This window comes from Macrotis lagotis, chromosome 8 (assembly GCF_037893015.1).
Source record: "Macrotis lagotis isolate mMagLag1 chromosome 8, bilby.v1.9.chrom.fasta, whole genome shotgun sequence".
Classification (NCBI taxonomy): domain Eukaryota; kingdom Metazoa; phylum Chordata; class Mammalia; order Peramelemorphia; family Peramelidae; genus Macrotis; species Macrotis lagotis.
Genome location: NC_133665.1, coordinates 38,456,834 through 38,477,980, shown reverse-complemented (window position 1 = coordinate 38,477,980; position 21,147 = coordinate 38,456,834). Strand labels below are relative to the sequence as shown.

At 35.1% G+C, this 21,147-nt stretch overlaps 1 protein-coding gene across 1 annotated transcript in view; it reads right to left on the bottom strand.

Annotated features, from left to right (window-relative positions):
• The window catches only part of LOC141496428 (guanine nucleotide-binding protein G(q) subunit alpha-like), a 192,325-nt gene extending 175,408 nt beyond the window's left edge, over positions 1–16,917 (bottom strand). The window contains exon 1 of the mRNA XM_074198972.1: positions 16,831–16,917. Coding sequence (XP_074055073.1) covers positions 16,831–16,917 — 87 coding nt within the window. The remainder of the gene's footprint in view (positions 1–16,830) is intronic.
• Positions 16,918–21,147: the final 4,230 nt, after the last annotated feature.

Here is a 21,147-nt window from a genome sequence, read left to right as displayed (position 1 = left end):
AGCCCATGGAGGTAATAAATTCAGTTTGTCAGTGAGTCAGGCAACATGTATTTATTCAACTTACTAGGAACTAATTTAACAAAATTCACACATTTATTATTTCAAGTAGAATTTGAACCTAGAACTCCTTACATCAGAGTCAGTGCTCTCTTCACTGCCCCACACTGAAAAATAAGTATTCCAAAATGAGGGGTGAGATAAAGTAAATGTCTTGTTCAATTCAACCAACGAATTTGCTTTTCTCTTGAGCTGTTATTGTCCCTCCAATTGACCAAACTACTCTTATATAATAGAATCCTTTTCTCAGTGCTAAAGGAACACTTGAGATGCTACCTAAGTGTGTCCAAATGGAGGGATCTTGGTGTTTTAGTTTTTCCTAACTAGGATTATCTTGCTCTGAAGACAAAATTCTAAAACCCAGGCCATATTGACCTCTGGGGGTTTGCCTGGCCCAGAAGGCAGTATGGCCAGTTTTGCCTACTTCCATCCCTTATTTGTTCAAGTAAAGCTTGCATATATTTTGGCAAATAAACTGCAAAAAAAGCGGAAGCACTAATTATTAGCAAGTGAACACTCAGTAATAATATAAACAACGAAATGCCTTTTCTGTGCTGCTTATTCAATGGACTTTCCTGTTGCTTGTGCCACGAAAAACACGATGGGAATAAGCAGGAGGAGATGGAAGAGGAAATGACTTCTTTAAAGACTTTGTCCTGTGGGCAGAGTGTTGGCTTATGATTTGCTAGAATAGGATATCAAAAAGGAAGGGTGGGTAGTTAAAGTTTTAAGAAGAGAAAAAAAGCTAGAGAAACTTTGAAGCTATTAACTATTGTTTAAGGTGAATATTTAAACTAATGTTTCACTCAATACGCTCCCACATCTACCCCTTTCCTACTTTTTTTTTGTTGTTGTTTTGCTTAAGAGTAGATGAGTTGAGAGATTGATTCAGAACCAGGGGTTTTTATGCCTTTGTGTATCATGAACCCTATAAACAGTCAGGTAAAATTCAGAAGGTTTTGAAATGCATAAAATAAATACAAAGTATCATAAAGAAAATCAATGAGATTGAAATATAGTTAAAAACATTTAAAAAGAAAAGAAAAAGAAAGAGGAAAAGAAAATTCAGGGATACTAGTCTTTTGCTTTAAGAGTTGGAGGCCACTGATCACAAATATCTGTGAATCTAATCCATTGTATCAGAGCAAAAGACTCTGTGGTCCTACATAGAAATCCATGTCCAAGTTAGACAATGGGGCTAGATGAATAACACAGGGAATTATTAGTCAGAAGACATTCATATCTTTTTTCTAATTCAGAACTTAAAATACCAAATAAAATGAGAATTTCCATATGTAAAGTAGAATAGGAAAAGATTACATGTGAGAGAATCTGAACTATAACCTTTAGATGTATCTGTGAATGCATGCATAGATATACACATACATATGGTTAATATAATAATAAAATAATTATAATAATGATGTAATATATATTGTACAAAACATATATTTGTAAAAATTCCATATGAAATGTTCAGTGCTGCCCTTTCAAAACTTCTCTGTATTTCTTTCTGGACTTCCTCTGTTCTCTACTGTATATTTAAAAAAAAAGCAAAAGCTATCAGCTTCAGGGCCAGCTTTGCTACAGGCTGTATGATCTATAAATCATGTAAGCTCCATCTCCTTTTGTTTCTCTATCTGAGCTAGTGGAGATGATATTGGCATGCCTCATAGATTTACATCTAGAAGAACCTTGAAGGTCCTCTGTTCCATTTTTTTTTTCAAATGAAGAAACTGAGCCTTGGAAAGATTAAGTCACCAAAGTTTAATGAGATTACATGTGAAACCATTTTGGAAGATAAATGCAATATAAATCACACTCCCAGATTTTATGGTACCTATCCTCTAAAAGCATTATCACACAGAATTCACCACATTCTACCTCTTTCCCTCCGAATTAGAGAATTAAATGTAGATTGAGAAAGGACTAGGAGAATGTAATTATTGTGATATGCTAAGAATTAAAGTACTAAATGACCTTCTTTTAAAGGATAATTCCTACTTCCTTAGCCAATCCTCTCTTTATATGCTTCTCTATCCAAAGGACCATCATTATCATCAAGACATTTTGCTAGAGTCTAACAGGGCAACTCTATTAACAAGCCTCCCATAGCTGGCATCTTTGAGGCAGTACTTAAAACCTAAAGTTGGCTCAACTCCTCAGCTGACTGCTGGGATTCAGATTCTAAGCCAAAGTATAGAAAGTCTGGCAGCTTTCTTACCTCTTCCAGACTTAGCTTGGCTGGGGTAATACCGGAACAATTGGTCTCATTGCCCTCTGAGATGACAATTAATTAGTGTTGTGGGAACAAGGAACAGTCTATCTGGGGAGTCCAGTGTTTGCCCATCTGAGGGCTGTGGCATTGGCATCTCAGCCAAAGCCAAAACATCACATATCATAAGACACGGTGGAAATAACTGTTGGCCTCTCTTTAGACTATGTTGGAAAAGAATTGGAAATGGATGATCTTTCTCATGATGGAAGATCTTTCACTTGAAAATAAATAGACTGCAACTAAAAAAAAAATAAGAATTTCAATATACAATGTATGGTTATGGAGAACATCCTTGAAAGGCAGTTCTGGGTACAACAGGGAAAATGTGTCAAAGATTTCCCAGAGTTCCTCCAAAGTACAATATTAAGAAAGTCCTATAGTAAGTTGGATAGTTGCCCCATTGAAGAAGTGGAACTACTCTGGCAATCTCCACAACCTCCAGTATGTGTTATTAGGCACAAGCTTAAAGAGTATATTACTCAACACAGTGTGAAGGAGAACATATGAGTCATCCTGTTCTCTCCCTAGTCTATAAGCCAGCAAAGGACATTGCTTGCTTAATCAAAGCAGGGAGTGATTACTCCTAAGGCCCTCAAAGAAAATAGAATAATACCCCACTGTAGAGAATGCTGAATTGAATAGAATTTAATTACAATACCAACAACCCAAGACTTTGAAAAATGTTTAAAAATAAAAAATTTTCCCTAAGGCCAAGGAAAAAATCTAACTAATTCATGTCTACAGATAAAGAGTTTCAAACTCTCTTTATTCCCCTCAATATATTTTTTAAAATAATAAATTTTGAGGTATCAACACCATCTATCATACACAAAAGCTTCTGACTCTTCTGGGATCTCTACCAGCTGTCAGGAAGTTTACACATATAGGCAGGTTGTCCATGACTGTTTCCTTATGCAATGCAATTAGATCAATATTAGTATGATTACAGGGTACACAGTATGTTATTAGGATAAGATCCAGAGTAAATTCAATGTTATCTGGATACAGTATATATTCACACATTTGGTAACGGTGAGAAGTGGATCTGGACCAGTTCATCTGCACATCAGTGTAGAAATACCTGATGTAAAACTCCCCTATTCCATCCAATGTGATATACATGGAGGTTACCTATAACTTAAAGTCTTGGTTAGTTGAATGGATGAATTGGGTGACTTGCCCATGGACTGTTATGGATCAAAGAGAGATTTTGAAACCAGATCTTGCTGACTCCAAAGTCAATGTTTTATTTTTTCTTACACTTTTAGTGCATATCACAAAGTATACTATATATCCTAGGATATAAACTTTACATTTTCACATAAATATCACATTGTGTATAGAGAGCTAACCTGGGAGTCAAGAAGCCCTGGGTTCAAGTCCCACTGGTAAGTATATTACCTGAGTAAGTCACTTAACTTCACTCTAAGATTACAAATTGCAGAGGAATTACAGATCTGAATGGGCAAAGGACGTTACCTTATCAAAAATACCCTATATGGATGAAATCACAGGGTTGTCAAAAAAATAAATGTACATGCATTTAATAGGAAGAAAAGTATGTATCAAAAATATTTTTGCCTGACTTTTGTTAAATCCAACCATTTCCACAATGAGGCATTGTTCTCCTTTCTATGTAGACCTCAGGAGTAATCATCCTCTGCTATAATTAAGGAAGTAAAAAAATACAAACAGGTTGCCTAGCTTACATAATCTTTGACAAGATATATATTAACCAACCTAGATTTCCAGATTTTGAGGCATGAGCATCTTCTTTTACATCATCATCACCCTACTTCAGGACAGAATACCTTACACACTTTGGTTTAGAGGAATGATACACACACACACACACACACACACACACACACACACACACACACACACACAGAGTTTCTTGTCAAAGAAGATGCTTTTGACAGTGTTATTTGGGTATATGAGTGTGGGTAAGGAAACTAGTACAAGACTCTAATCCTTCCCATGATGAGTACTTGTATGGTCTTCACTGTTTAGTACCTGTGGTCATTTTTTTGAAATTGTGGGGTTCTGACGTTTTTTATCAAAAACTATGAGATACTTGACTCAAGATTGTCCCATTAAAAACAAGGTTCATCCTGTAGCTTAAGGCTTACAAGGCATTTTTCTTCATGGAACTGTGAGGTGGCTAAGATTTTTCTATCTACCTCCAAACACTATGGAATGGAATGATGAACAGGTAGAGAGAAGCTTATTCCATTTATGTTTCCAGAGTCTCCACCTCATGCTCACATACCCATCCAGCTTACTATAAGAACCTCATGACTCCCTAATCTATCATTTCTCAGCCTGAAACAAAGTTCCAGCCTAAAGTCAAGCTGGTATTTCCAGAGCGGTAATTATTTTGGCTCAAAAGACTCTCTTCTAGCTCTGGGCTAGAATAAAGAAGGTTCTGTTTTTCATCAACTAAGTGCTTAAATAAACAGGGTAGATGCCAATGCCAATAAGATACAAAAAGCAAGATTTTACTGAAGATGATCTGCAATGTAGATGACCAGGAGGCAGACAGTCAAAAACTGATGCTTTTCCAAAAAAAGAGGTTCAAGGGGGAGGAACTGATTGAAATTCTGTGTGATCCTTTGTATAGCTTAGTTTACTCATCTGTAATAGGGTGGGAGAAGGGTTAATTAATAACATCTACCTCCCAGGGTACTGTGAAGATCAAATGAAATAATAATTATGAAGTACTTAATATAATACTTAATATAGCCAATAAGGTTACAGAAATGTTTGCTATTTATTAATATTGGGCAATTAGGTGGCACAGGTGATAGAGTATGGGACTTGGAATAAGGAATCATCTTCCTGAGTTCAAATCTGGCCCTTCACACTTATTATAGCTGTGTGACCCTAGGCAAGTCACTTAACCCTGTTTTCCTCAGTTTCCTCTTCTGTATAATGAGCTAGAGAAAGAAATGGCAAACATCTCCAGTATCTTTGTTAAAAAAAAAAAAACCAAAAACCAAACAAACCCAAATAGGATCTTATAAAGTTGGACCCGACCGAAATGACTGAACAACAATAAATTTATTAACATTTATTATTTTATTATTATTGTTGTTGTTGTTGTTGCTAAATAGGTAGCAAAAATCATTTTACTTTCACCCAGAAAGAGTAGTAAAATTCCTGTGTTGCCAGGGTGCTGAGTAGATCTTCTATGGAAGTATCACTTCTAGTAATTGTTCTGACACATTTCTGTCAGGTTTTAAGATTTGCAAATAGTTTTCCTCAAACAATCCTGTGAGGTAAGAAATATTGTTGCTTTCATTTATAGAGAAACTGAGTCTCTGAGAATCTGACTCAGCCCTTTATCACTCATATTGGGAATGAATGGGGGAAAAAGGGTTGAGCGGGGATTTTTTTCTTGAGAAATCATGTCTTATTAAACAATGGAAATGGATTAAGTAATAATCATGATAATTAGCAGCAAAAAAATATTGTAAGTAAAAATGTACCTGATTCTACTCCCCATAGTAAGGCTAAGTGCACATCTAGCTTCCTGATAAGCTGCAGATACAAAACATTGCTCTAAATTCTTTCAACTATTCATTAATTTAGTTATTCCCACAATTTCACTTGACTACTATAGCAGCATAGGAAAGTCCCTGCTCTGCTTTCATCTTCTGCCCAAAGAAACATGGACTCCAGCAGTAGTGATATGATGAGGGAAGGAAGACCAGCGAAAGGATATTGAGGCAGAATCTCCATAGCGATATATAACCCAGCTCTGCCCTTCCCCTTATGAGATGCTCCATTATTGGACTTAATGCTCTACACAAACAAGATCAGAAAGGACATTTAAAGCACTGCTTTATTCCTAGCCAAGATTTAAAAAAAAAAGTACAAGCTTGATTTCCTCTTCCCTTAGGGCAAGAATCAGGACCCCACACTATCTTTTTTGTTCATTGACCCTTGTCATTCTCTTTTAAATGTCATTCCCTCTTAACTGAGTCAATTTGTGCTGTAACAATTTGTATTTTCTGATTTGATATTCTGAAAGTACTCCAGTAATTTCAAGTGTATGTACTGTCTCCCCCAACTTAATTGCAAACTTCTTGAGAGCAGGTGACCATTTATTTTGAAAATGCCTGTAATACAATGTTTTTGCACACTGGGGCTTTGATTATTGATGACTAACAAGGCAACTATCACACTATAACTCGTGCTTTTTAAAAAAAATAATTATATATCTTTGTTTGAAGAGCTTAAAAGTGTTCTGTGTAAATTTCGTTATTAATTCTCATACTAGCTGCATAATAGATTGTATTTTCATTTAAAAAGTTGGAGACAAAGACAGAATCAAAGAATATCAGAGTTGGAAAGGACCCCAGGGACAATTTACTCCTATCTATACTCATACAGGACTTGCTTTCTACTGCATCCCTAGATAAGTGATTATTTTGCTCCTTTTGAAACTCTCTAATACAAAACCCATCAGTTTAAATAGATTTTTAAAGAAAAAGATTTTCAAAAAAAGTAATCAAACAAATTTTCTTCTTCTCGATGTTGGTTCATCTCTCCTAGTTCTGCCTTCTAGAGTAAAATAAAATTAAAAATACCAGTCATTTATTAAGTACCTACTATGTGCCAGACAAGTATCGGGAATTCAAAGTAAGGCAAAAAGATACTGCTCCAAGGAACTCACAGGTGGATGGAGGAAGACAGCATACAAATAACTATACTTAAACAGATTATATACCAGATAAATGGAGAAGATTTCAGAGGGAAGGAACTAGGATAAAGGGGATTGAGAAAGGCTTCCTGAAATGGGATTTTAGCTGGGACTGTACTGATATCTACAGATGAAATCAGAGATCTGATATTAAGATAACTTGTGAACTAATATTGCTTAGCTTTTTTGGCTATCATTACAGTTTTCTCTTGCAATTCACCAAAACTGCTAAAGAATTTTCAAATTATGTGTTTTTATTTGGGGGAAATAGACTACAAATTATTTCCTCTCTACAGTGGGTATACAGATATGCAAAATACAGATCAAGTGCTTTCAGATACAGATCAAGTGCTTTCAATAGAGAACTGAGAAAGTCTGATGATCAATAAGCAAAAGGTAGGGCAGTTAGGTGGCAGAGTGGACAGAATGCCAGTCATGGAGTCAGAAAGACTTGGGTTCAAATTTTACTTCAGGCATTTTCTAGCTGTATAACTAGCTGAGTTAAGATACATAACCTTATTTGCCTCAGTCTCTCATCTGTCAAATGAGCTGGAGAAGGAAATGACAAACTACTCCAGTATCTTTACCAAAAAAATTCTAAAAGATGTTCTGAAAAGTCAGATATGACTGAAATGACTGAACAAGCAAAAGATAATTTATGAGGTTTTTCTCATAAGAACTCACATCACACTCTGATTCTCTTAGACACATTTAACATGTATAAGAATTTCTTATAGTAACTTATGTATGTTAGACTATAAATCCTAGACTATAAATCAGCTTTGTGAAAGTAGGGAATATGTCTCATCTAAATATTGTATCTTCCTCAGTTGGGCACACAGTTCTTTGTCCAATAATATGCCCACTGAAAAGACGTAAGAAAAGCTTGAAAAAACTTGTATGAATTGATGCCAAGTGAAGTGAGCAGATCCAGGAGAACACTGTACATAATAGCAACAACACTGTAAGATGATTAAGATGATGGACTTAGCTCCTCCCAGCAGTTCAGTGATCAAGGACAATTCTAAAAGACTTGTGATAGAAAATACCATCCACATATAGGAAAAAACTATGGAATTGGAATGCAGACCAAAGCATTCTATTTTCATTTTTAAAAACTTTTTTTCTCATGGTTTTTCCCTTTAGTTCTGATTCTTTTTTCATAATATGATTAATATGGAAATATACCATAACCTATTGATAACATATTGTATAAAATATATGCCATAGGGAGGGGTGAGGGAAGGGAGGAAGGCAGAAAAATATAGAACTCAAAAACTCACAAAAAGATGAATGCTGAAAACTATCTTTGCATGAAACTGAAAAAAATACAAAAATATGACCAATCAATAATTATGAACGTTTTAACTATAGATGAATTTATGAATCTTAATATGAATTCTGTGAGAAAAGAACATTGAATTTGGAATCAGGTAACCTGAGTCTGAATCTTGCTTCTATTAACTGTGTGCCAATAGACATCCCAGCTCATCCTTACTGACCTCTTTCCTTCACTTATTTTTACTTGGTTGTGCCAAACCCCAAAGCCTTTTATTAAATCTTTATCCTTCATGACCTATCTCTGTGCCATTTAACATTGTTGATTGTATTTACTGACTGTATACTCTCTACAATCTGCTTGTTTTGATCCTGCCCTCCTAAGTTTATTTTGCTGATCATTATTCTTTTCTTGGCCCCAAATGGTGGATGTACTTCTAGGCTCTTTCAGAGACTCTGCCTGGGGTCTCCCTTTCTTTTCTTTCTATATACCCTTTCTGTGACCCTCCCATATATTTGACTATTTTCTCTACATGGGTCACATTACAAATCTAGCCCTGTTTTCCCTCCTGGACTTCAGTTCCACAATAGCACATGTCTATTCAACTTTTCAAGTTGGAGGTCCTATAGGCATAAGCATTTCCACAATAATTCCATACTTCAAAACTCAGAAACTGGACAGGAAATATTATCTTCCCACTTAACTAACCAATTTCTATCAAAGGTGTTGCTTTTCTTCTAATCTCCCTGGTTTGAAACCTCAGGAATCTTTATCTCCTTATTCTCCTTCCTGACATATCCTAAATTCTTTTTTATATTCTACTTCCCAAACCTTGTTTATCTTTCCCTTTCCTCTTCATTTGCAAAGTCACTACACTAAATAAGATCAACATCACCTTTTGCCTGGATATTTTGCAATGAGCACTTTATTTACCACCAAGTCTCTAGTTTCTCTCTTCTCCATACATCCTCAATTACAGATGCTAAAGAGATAATGTAAAGTAAAAATTAAATCCCATTTAACATATTCCAATAGTTCTCTATTTCCTCTAGGTAAGATACAAGTCTTTTGTTTAGCATTTAAAGAACTTTATAATCTAACTCCATTCTGCTATTTCAACTTTATTATTACTTCCCTTCATACAGTTCTACCAAACTTACCTTCTTACTGTTTCTCCCCCCAGAATAATACTCAATCTTCCATTCTCTTGATTTTGAAAAGACAAAGTGTTATGTGTGTCCATTTTTCTCATGAATTATTCGGAATAAATTTCCTCTTTAAATGTCGTTTAGATTCTCTAGTTTCCTTAAAAGTTTAAAAAAATGAAATGTGGACTTTCTCCAATGCCCCCCAGCTGTTACCTTGTATTCATTTCATACACCTTGTATTCATTTCAAATACCTTGTATTCATTTCATATACTCATATATATAGTCTCTTCCCCTCTTAAAGAATATTAACTCCTGGAGAACACGAACTATTCCATATATGGTTTTGTAATCCCTAGTACTTACAACAATGACTGGAACAGGATAGAAAAAGAATAAATTCTTGTTGATTGATGGATTTCAGAAAGCACCAGATAGTAGTAAATTCTGTATTTGGAGTCAGGAGACATATAGTCTTCCAACACTTACTATAGTCAGTCTTGTTTGGATCTCTGGGACAATAAAATCAATAATATTTGCATCATGGTGCTTTTGGAGGATCAGATGAAGTAATGTATGTTAAGCATTAAAGAAGTATTAACTATGATTATTCTTGTGAACCTCAATATCTTTATATGTAAAATAATACTTATTAAGTGCCTACCTTTTCAAGGTACAAAGACAAAAAAAAGAAAGAATAGAAAGAGTGTCTACCTTCAAGAAGTTTCATTCTATTCTTTCAAAGAGATAGTTCTATATAATTTGAGAATGAAGAGATTAATGAAAATTGTAAGGACCAGGATAGACTTCCTGTAGAAAGAGGCATCTGAATTGAGACTTGAAGGAAGTTTGAGGTCCTAGGAGGTAGAGGTGAAGGACTGTCATCTAGTCTGGAGAACAATCTGTCTGAGCTCTTCTCTGACAATGGTAATTGTAATGGTCTCTGTACTGGCCACAATTGAGGAACAGAAAAACTAATTGTCAGAGCAGCTAGGTGGAGCAGTGGATAGAGCACTGGCCCTGGAGTCAGGAGTACCTGAGTTCAAATCCGACCTCAGACACTCAATAATTACCTGGCTGCCTTGCAAAAACCTAACAAACAAAAAAAATAAACCAAGAAAAACTGATTGTCTTAAATATTTTAATATTCATGATAACAAAGAAACAGAAATAAACATGTAAGAATGCAGAATATCAAAGTCCAATAAATTTTCACTCTTTGCAAAATTCCCATTTAAAAATCCAAAACACTATCTTACTAGAAAGGAATAATTACCTGTACCTATCATGTCCGGTTTCTAGGAAAGTTTCCAATGATGATAAAGAATATTTAAATGGATTTTTAAAGTCACTTAGGCAGGGGGGTCCAAGTGTTCTATAATCTCCTAGACAGGAAATATTAAAAATAAAAGTTGACAGCAAAAATTCATCAGTTAGAACCTAAAACCTCAAACTTCAAAAAAAAAGGGATTTATGTCAGTTTTTATATGTGCTTGGAAATTTATCCATCTTTAATTGCTGCAGATTTGGCTAGTTCAAACTTATTCTTTCATTTTAAAGACAGAAACAAATGCTAAAATGCCCTTGCCCTGGGCTAGTCTATTCATTCATGTATAATTTTCTGCATGACTTCTGTAACTTAAGGAGGTGAGGAATATTTAAGCCCCCCCCCACTCTAATCCCATAAATGTGCATTTTTACAGGGCCTTAAGATATTCTTCAAAGGTCTAATTATCAACGACAAAAAACAAAATGTCCTCTAAGATGATGAGATACATTCTGGCTTCCTAGGAAATATAATATGAATTCTAATCCAATATTTACCACAAAGCGAGCAAGAAAAATTAAAAAGAGAGAAAAGTGCAAATAAATTATGTCACTTTGTGAGGAATAAGATTGCTTGGCCTAAATGACTGTACTTAATTTTTAATGAGTAATACAAGACTTTCTTAGAGAATCGACATGGTACAATGGAGATTGACATGGACTCAGAAAGTATGACTTCAGGTTTAGGTTCTGTCCTGATTCTGTGGCTTTGGATGAGTCACTCAATCAGTTTGAATCTTGCTTTTCTCATCTAAAATGAAGGGATAATAATACTTGCACTACTGGTCTCACAGGTCTGAGATACGAACTTCATAAACTGCTAAGAATTATATGACTGTGGGCTATTATCATTAATCTGATGTTCCTTTTAACCTAGGGTACTGATTTCTTTACTGAAAAGATGTGCAATTTCATGGAGTATAGAGATTTACAATCTTTTACCCAAATGGAAAATGAGCAATTCATAGACAGAAAAGCCCTTCTAACCTAGTATGTTATTATTCTGGTCTATGGAATAAAATCATTGACACTACATAGAAGGTGTTAACTATTCCTTCTACCCCAGGACAATATCTGCTACTGGGAACCTAGAACAATACCTGGAAGATACTAGACCTTAAACTTTGGTTGAATGAACCTAGTTGTGAGAAGGGTCAGTTCTTATTTTAAGGTTATGACAAAAGATAAAAAGGTGATTGAATATACAAGGTGGGATTTAGAAGAGAAGTAAGAGAAAATTTAAACTAAAAGTATGAGATTTGAGATCAAAGGCAAAAAAAAAGAATAAAAAAGAATTGTCTGAGAAGATTGTAAAGAAAGACAAAAATATAGAGATGGTGTTTCAAAAATGACTTACATGGTTAAAACCAATTAAATATGATCTATAAAATGATCGTTCTCCTCCAGGAAATGGAACTTAGCAACTATGGAAAGCACCACATTAAGTTTTTAATCACTCTTTACTATTCTGTAAGCAAAGGATAGATAACCTCTTGTAATAATGTTGTAAGAGGGGTCTTTTTTTTTCAAGTATGAGTGGGACTAGAGAGTCTCTGAGATTCCTTGCAATTCTCTAAGTCTCAGATTTCATAATTACTCTGTCATGCTTTCATATCAATATAGCTTCCTATGTTTAATGAAGAATATTTTTGTCTGTGCATTGAAATGAGATATGACTTTGGAGAAAAATGTTGAAATTGCAACCATAGGAACAATAACAATAACCAATCCTAAACCAAGCATGAAAAAACAAACAGCTCAGACCCACAGCAAGGTATTAATCCCCATCATATTGAATAAAGGGCAAAGGTGGCAGCTGATTTTTCATTTCCTAATGAAGGATGCATGAATTCACCCATGGCAAAAGTGGAATAAAATGGCTACCAAATGAACTTGTCTTTACTTGCTTCAGTAAGGGAATACACATTTAAAACTTTTATTTACGATAAAAGAAGATTTTTAATTTACTTTTGACATTGCTGCCCTTTGTTCTGTGTCCTTTGTTTTTGAAGAAAATCATGGCATCAGGGAGGTGATGAATCAGGATGATTGGAGATGAATGTAAGACAATGAGGTTTAAGTGAGTTCCCCAGGGTCATAAAGCTGGTAAGTGTCTGAAGCCAGATTTGACTCCAGGTTCTCCTGATTCCAAGACTGGAGCTCTAGCCACTGTACCAACATAGTTGCCCATTATATATCATTTAATTGATGTGTTGTTTACTCTATTCAAACTAATGGAAGGGGGAAAAGATGTAGATAATCTGAAAATCACTTCCATCTCTCCTTAGCATCTACTATGACTTCGATAGTCCCCACTTTTAGACCCAATAAATCCAAGAGTTACTTGCCTGTCTTAAGGCAGTCAGTGGTAATGTAAAATCCTGACTGTTCATGTCTTTATTGGGTTAAAAACAAAATACAAAAACAACATTGAATGGGAAGGAGGGGGAAGGTTAGAATCAGGAAGTAAAGTAATGAAATGTAGGTCAGCATTCAAATGAGCAGGGTAGCAAGATGCAAAGTAGTGAAAAGTAGGGCCTGCCTGAACTTAGATATAAAATTGGAAATTTATTTTTTCTCTTTATTTTTTAAATAATGATACAAGGTGGAAACATTGCTGAAGGAACTGGGAAAGTATCCAAATTCTCTGTCCTGTGACCACCACTCCCTGTCCTGTCATGACTCCCTGCAAAGTACCTCCTATTAAGAATAAATAGATTTCAGATCTATGTTGAGAAGACCTAAAACTACCTCCTATCATCACTTTCCTTGGAACTGAGGAAATAGTTAAGAATTTCAGTTTCAAATTTTTTCCTAGTTTGGATGTCTGTGTAAAAATTGGGGTAATCCAGGGACATTCTCATAAGATAAGTAAGGAACTAAAGAGGAGAAAACCTATAAATAAGATTTTTGAGACCAGAGGTAAATCAAAAACTTGGTAACCATCCACAGATAATTTAGAATTGATTGAGTATAAATAGTATTGAATGGATTGTAGGTGACAGATCTAAAACTTACTAAATTGTTTTCTTCAGGTGTGAAACATTTTGTAGACATTGATCCTATTTTTGTCTTCTTACTGCATGACACCCCCATTCACAATATTCAAAGAAGTATGAACTCACAAAGTCTTTCAATTTGACAAATAAAATCAGTTTGGAGGGGAAGTTATTTATTATTTAGATGTTATTTTCGAAGGGATTTTGATTTAGGTGCCAATAAATACTTGATTGCCTATCTGGTAGCAGAGTAATTAACAATAAATCAACTAATTCAGCATCTGATGATTCTGTAGTTTAAAAATTACCTAGCTACTTTCTCTATCAGTTACATAATTACAGGTGACCCTCTATTAACTCTGTCCTATAAATTATTCAAATGCCAGTTATGCAAATTGAAGATTATCCAATCCTTTGTTTCTTTTCCAGGTATTTAACTTTTGGCTGTTGCACAGTTTTGTATTATCTTTAACAAATTCCAGTCTATACATTATTAAAAGTTTTATTATCCAGTCTGCAGATTATCTAGGCTCTCTGCTTTCCTATCTACCTATCTACCTTGAAATCATAGTACCTCTGCCTCTCCAGGGTTAATGAAGAGAAATAGGAGTCAAAAAATGTTTAATCAAATTCTTTTTTAAAAATTTTTTTTGAGGGGATGGGAAAAGGAAATTATATTGAGGGAGGTTGAAATCATTTGTAAAAATCAGAGGTGCTGACATCATCCAGTAATCGCTGTAATCTAGTCTATCTGTTTCATTTTCAATCAGACTATTAACATGAAAAAAAGGCAGCTAGACATCCTGACAAAAGAAACTCCCTGTCTCAGGAAGAGAATCATTGAAATGTTGAAAGATAAATTGGTTCACCCCAAGCCTGGAATCTGAAACAGGCTTCCCAAAACCTCATCCTCTTTGTGGAGCTTCCTGGGGTGGAGAATGATGATGCTGAATTGATTTTAATGAACCTTTGTGTGTTGAAGGTACTTCAAGGGGGAAATCATCAGATATACTGAAACTGTTCATGAGAAAAACTTGTACTTTATCAAAGTACAGGGAGTTCCCTGAATTCTATCTTTTTGTTGTTTGTTCTCTTTACATTAAGATTCTTGTTGATGAATGCTTACCTATGGCTGAATGGTTATACTAGATTAATCTTTGTTGATGATGGAATTCTAAATTGTGCAATTCTGCTGGGAGACACAACTGGACCTGGTGTACATTTCTCTGAAATATTATTTGTGACTATGTTACATTTCTTATCTAAGTGTTTGTTTATAAGGTGCAGGTCCCAGAGAGCTATCATATTTGGTACACCTGGACTTCTATTCCAAATGGGTAGACGGAGATGGAAATCTAGAGGAAAGAATGCTTTAGCTGAATCCTAATGCACAGAAATGAAAAAGAAAGACCTTGAGACATTTTTAAAATAGTTATTTCATTTTCCCTCCTAATGCTGAAAAATTTTTATAGGAATATAATGCTGAAAGTGCAACAAAATATTTTTTCTACATTTATAATGATGCACAAATTTTACATAGCACTATGCTCTTTTTACTTCCAAACAAACTCCCCAAAGTTATGTTTAACCCCTTTAAACGGAGCTTGTCAACTCTGTTTTAGCCCTTGATTTACAAAGAGCTCATGCATCACAGGAAAAGCTCCAGAAGCAGGATGGCAGCTCTTTCTAGTGAAATCTCTATTTTCCTCCAGAAGCAGAGCAACTCTGAGTCTTCAGTTTATTTTCTAAGGAAATCCACCACATACACTCATATCTCTTCACCTATAAAAACTGGATACAATCTAAGGATCTAACTGTAGTGCGTTACTTTACTTGAAACTCCTGCTGACTCAGAATCAAAACACCACAATTGCTAGAACAGTGGCATTGCAGTTTTCCTCTATTTTTAGAGACTATGGGGTCCATGGATAGATTTCAGGGAGTTCTTGAACTTGAAATTGAGGGAGGGGAGAAGGAAGGACAACTTGATTTTCATTCATCTCTAACTGAAATTTAGTGGGGTTTTTCAGTTGTTAATATAGGCAAGAAAAAATATTCTTAGAAGGGGCACGAGGAGTTCACCAGACTTCCAAAGGGATCCATGACAGATCTTACTCTAGAAGGACTGTACCAGACAATGTAGGTGATACTACTACATCAGTGGGTGAGACACAAAAATAAAAGCCACTGCTTCTTCAAATTGGGTTAAGTCTAGTCACTTTGTCCTCTCTCTATTGCTTTTTGCTGCCTAACTTCTCCCCAGTTGTACCTTATTCCTACCATTCCATGAAACCTAAGACTTAATTTAGCTCCCAATACTCCACTGAAACTATTTTCTCAGATAAAATATAAAATACTTTGACTGGCTTTTTAAGTCTATTATAATCTGGTCCCTTCTATTTTTCTTATTTTCCATATCCTCTGTGATCAATGACTCTTTTTAAGTCATTTATAATCTGGTCCCTTCTAGTTTTCTTTTCCTTATTCACTTCCATATACTCTGTGACCAGTAACTCTTGGTTCCTTCTCAAAGTTCTAAGCATTTTCCTGTCACCCATGCCTGGAATGCTTCCCCTTCTAGTATTCTGTGATTCTGTCCTTAGCACAATGTCTGGAACATAATAAATGTTGACTGACTGATTATTTCAATGATTTGGGACCCACACAAAAAATACCATTTCCCAACTCTAGGAATTTCACTTCCTGTCCTTGCCTTGCCTGAAATGCTCTCCATTCTCATTTCTACCTCCTGACTATCTTGACTTCCTTCAAATCTCAGTTAAAATGCCTCTTTCTGTAAGAAACCTTTCCAGTCTTCCCCCCCAATGTCAGTGACTTTCTTCTGAGCTTATCTTCAGTTAATATATGAATATTAATATACATATGTATTATATATTCATATGTATGTATATATCTATATATAGAGAGAGGGAATGAGAGGGAAAGAGACAGAGAAAGACAGTGTTTGGTAATGACCATTCCTTACAGTTTATGTATTGATGCATTTTAACAGAGTCCTAGATACAATATCCTTACCCAAAGCAAGGATTTTGTTGGTAGCATGTCTAACATAATGGCCAGCAGGTTGTTGATACCATAACTAGTAAAACACAGTAGAACCATGTCGGAGAGTTGAACTACATCACAATTATTTGTGAACAGAAGAAAATGAGACATGAGTGACAAGTATTACTTGTAAGTAAGACTGGTCACAATTCTATTCAATACTTTTCTGACCAGTGGACAAAGCTAAACCAAATAAGCTTTGAGGGGAATAGGAAAAGATATTGCTGTTTTGTATGGGCACCCCAGCAAGGACTTCCCTGCGATGACCATTTCTATTATGTCCTTACCTGTTAAGAAAGCTATTAGTTAAGGGGGAGGGGGAGATCAGACAGGGAAGGAAGAAGGAAAAAATTCTGGTATGACTGTATTTTCACTCTTCCCAACCCGAGACGTCTTATGTATCCTATGTTTGCCACCCTTATAAAGTAGAATTTTTCCTACTACAAGGACAAATCTGTGATGGAATTCAACAACTTTTGTTCAGAAGCTCTGCCTTATTTCCCTAGAAGTATATTTTAGAATTCAATATTTTTCACTAATAGTGTAATTTTTTTGCAGGTGGGTGGAATCTAGTGCCCAAATCAAACTCTAGGCAGCCACTTACTCTAATTAGAAATTAGAAATTTCCCTGCTTAGTGGTGATGTGTTTCCTCCTGACTCCAACCTAGAAAAATATAGCTCACTTCACAGATTTACATAGGAAAAGTCCCATTCTTTTTGTTTTCAATTTTTAAAGTTTTCTTTAATTTATTTACACATTACTAAAATATTATTGTTTAAGAGTAAACATAATACCCCCTCTCCCACAAAAATATAAAACCTCATGAGAAATAATGTGAAAGAAAGAGAAACAAAAATGTGTTTCAGTCTATGTTCTGATACCATCAGCTCTGACTCAGGTGGATCACATTCTTTATCATACGCCCATCATAGAAATTACTTCCATATTTTTCCACATTTGCTGTTGCTGATTGTAATTTCCTCCATCCATTCCTCCCCACTACCATCTATTATATTCTCTCTCTCTCTCTCTCTCTCTCTCTCTCTCTCTCTCTCTCTCTCTCTCTCTCTCTGTCTGTCTGTCTCTCTTCAAAACTGTGCTGTGGGGCAGCCAAGTTGTACAGCAGACAGAGCACCAGCCCTGGGGCCAACAGGTCCCAAGCCTACATCCCACCCCAGAGATGCAGCAATCACCCAGCCCTGTGGTCTCAGACAGGCCACCCAATCCCACCACCTGCAAAATGTAAAAAAGAAAATGTTATATCTGACTATTCCCTCCCATGATCTACCCTTTCCTCTATCACCCATATCCCCCTCCCTCCCCTTGTCCCCCTTTTCTCCTTTTTCTTCTAGATGTCTATACCCTATTGAGTGTGCATGTGAACAGTCCCATTCTTAACAGGTCTTAGAAGACTCCAGAAAAACAAGGAGCACTAAACTGGATTGAAGGATTGAACTCTAAGATTTGCTATAGATCTTCCATTCTCTGATTCTATAAGTCTATCAAAGGGTCCCCTAAGGTTTGAATAAGCATAATGGTAGCATAAGTGTTAACATAATTTCAGATAAAGGAAAGCTTACAGCAATTCTTTATCAAGTGCTGTATTCCTTAGGATGATTTTTTTAAAGCCTAGAGTCTGTTCCTTCCACTGAATTCAAATCCTCCAACATCATTAACTGTTCTACTTCCTTATCAAATGTTATTTAGCTGTTTTGGGATAAGCTGTCACATTATTTTGATATTTTAATTAGCAATCAAAGGGAAAGTAACTCAGTTGTTTGTAGTGAACCCAGAAATCCTTTGTGCCAATCATCCAAAGGCTAATAAAAATGATGGCAACCCCCCAAAACTATATTTTAAAAGGTCATTTTAAAATAATTTATGTATTAGTCCACAGATTGCTCCTACTATTTTACAGTACCAAAGAATTTGAGAGCTAAAAGGACCTCAGTAGCCATCAACTCCACCACATGTCCCCATTCACACAAATTTTAAATGTAGAGTTGAACCCCTATGAATCTTAGTTTCATCATCTGCAATGTGGGTTGATTGGACTTGATGATCCTCGAGGTGCTTTTCTGAACTAAGATTCTAGAAAACACATACTTAATGGTCCTTGCCAAATAATTCCATCGATTCAAGTAGCAGCTTCTGTACCTACAACTATTTTTTTTCTTGCTTTGAACAGTCAGTAGTCTACTGAACAGTCAGTAGAATTTTTAAAATGAAAAATAAATAAGCTTTTCCCCAGTTAGGCCACAATTAAAGGAATAAGATTATATAAAATTTGTTTAATAAAAAATAGCTACATATTTAGAATATTTTATTTATGTCCTTCCCATGCTCCATCTTTCACTATCACCTATTTTGGCTTAGCATTCAACATCTTTTCTTTTATAAGGGAAGCTATGGTTGATTCTTTGTATCATAGCAACAAAACATTGGGACTTTACAAAACTTTGTATTATGACAAGATTTCAAAGTTCAAGAAAAAGAGTTCAATACAGGACATGTTCAGCTTTGGCTTGGTTTATAGAATAAGACAGATTTGTATAACAATATTTTTTTAAAGGCAAGGCAAGTTTTAAATACCATATCACAGTAACATAGAAAATTGACTTGAGAGTGATATAAATGATTTAATACACATTGATGGGTGAGGCATGATAGTAACACGAATGGAAACAACTGGACGTTAAAAGGGTTTCGTTCCTATCAACTTCAGCATTCTGCTATATGACTTGGCAAAAAAAAAAGTCACTTTCTACACTGTAAAGGAAATAATGTTGAACCACACTGAATTCTTAAGAGGAAGATGTACTAATGCTTTGTCATTATTGTATTGTTCTCTGAAGAATAATGATTTAATCCATTCTTTGAATTAGGAAGACCATGGAAAGAATAATTAAATTTTTTTATTAATCTCTTGATCATTATTTTTTATAAAATAAGATACATGTAAAGTGCTTTGCAAACCTTCAAGGGATTATATAAATTCTATTATTATTATTATTAACCATATTTTATGTAAGTAAAAATGGCATCCTGAGGATCATACATATAGCTTGTTCATTTCAGTTCAAATATTTGTTAAAAATATACTCTATGAAAAAAAAATATACTCTATGAAAAACCTTGGTCTAGATCAGGTGTGGGGAAAAGTTTAGTCCTTGGGAATTCATCTGGATTGGTGCCATAGCAATCACAGGGAGGATGTGAAATTCAATAAACCTAGGATTTTTTTTGGGGGGGGGTGAATTAATAAATGTTTAAAATGCTAATTTTTAAGTTGATAATTCCATATGGTAGGAAAATGATGTTATAAATATCCAAATGGCTATTGGCAGAAAAAAAAGTTCCCCACCCCTGCTCTAAATGTTGAAGATAGAAGGCAAAATACCTAGCTGTGTGGCCTTGGGCAAGCCACTTAACCCCACTGCCTTGAAAAAAAAAAACCCCAAAAAAAGATAGCAAAAAAAAAGTAAATGGGACAATCTGCTTGAAAGTAGAAGTTGCTGGATTTATTGCATATATATCCTGGTGCCTGGGAATATTAGACTTGTGTATGATCAATGCATGTTGATTGATTAATTGAAGCATTTTATATTCTAACATGAACATAAATAAATGCAAGTTCAGGTGTTTCAGTTGTGTCTGACTCCTTATGATCCTCTTAGGGTTGTTCTCGGGAAAATTGCTGGAGTGTTTGGTCATTTCCTTCTCCAGCTCAATTACAAGATGAGAGAACTGAGGCAAACAGGTTAGTGATTTTTCCCAGGGTCACACAAATAGTAAGTCTGAGATCAGACCCAGCACTCTATTTGTTGCACACCCCCATCCCCCCAAGTTATGCCTGAACATCTATACCATTAAATGGTGGGAACCCAGAAATGCTGGTATTGATGCTTGCATGCTGTTATTAAAACAACTTTACTTTTAATGTTTAGAGTTTTTCTATCAGTCAAAGTTGGATACAATCATAGTTACTTTCTTAAACTAAAGGAGGGTAGCTCCTGGAGAAATGGTGTTTGAACCCAACTTGTCAAATCATTTTCTCCTGATCTCTTCTCATTCAAAGATGGCCAATATGACAACCTCATGCTTCCTTGAATTTTTTAATACTATAAATTTATTATACTTGATGTGACAAAATACTTTAATAGCAAAATAAAATAAACTTCAGCCTCCAAGAAGTTTAATCTTGTAATATTTATTGTGGCAGTGTTCTGCTTTTCTTTGCTTCCCTTCATTGTTAAAATGGTTATCAACTGAGCATACTACTCTGA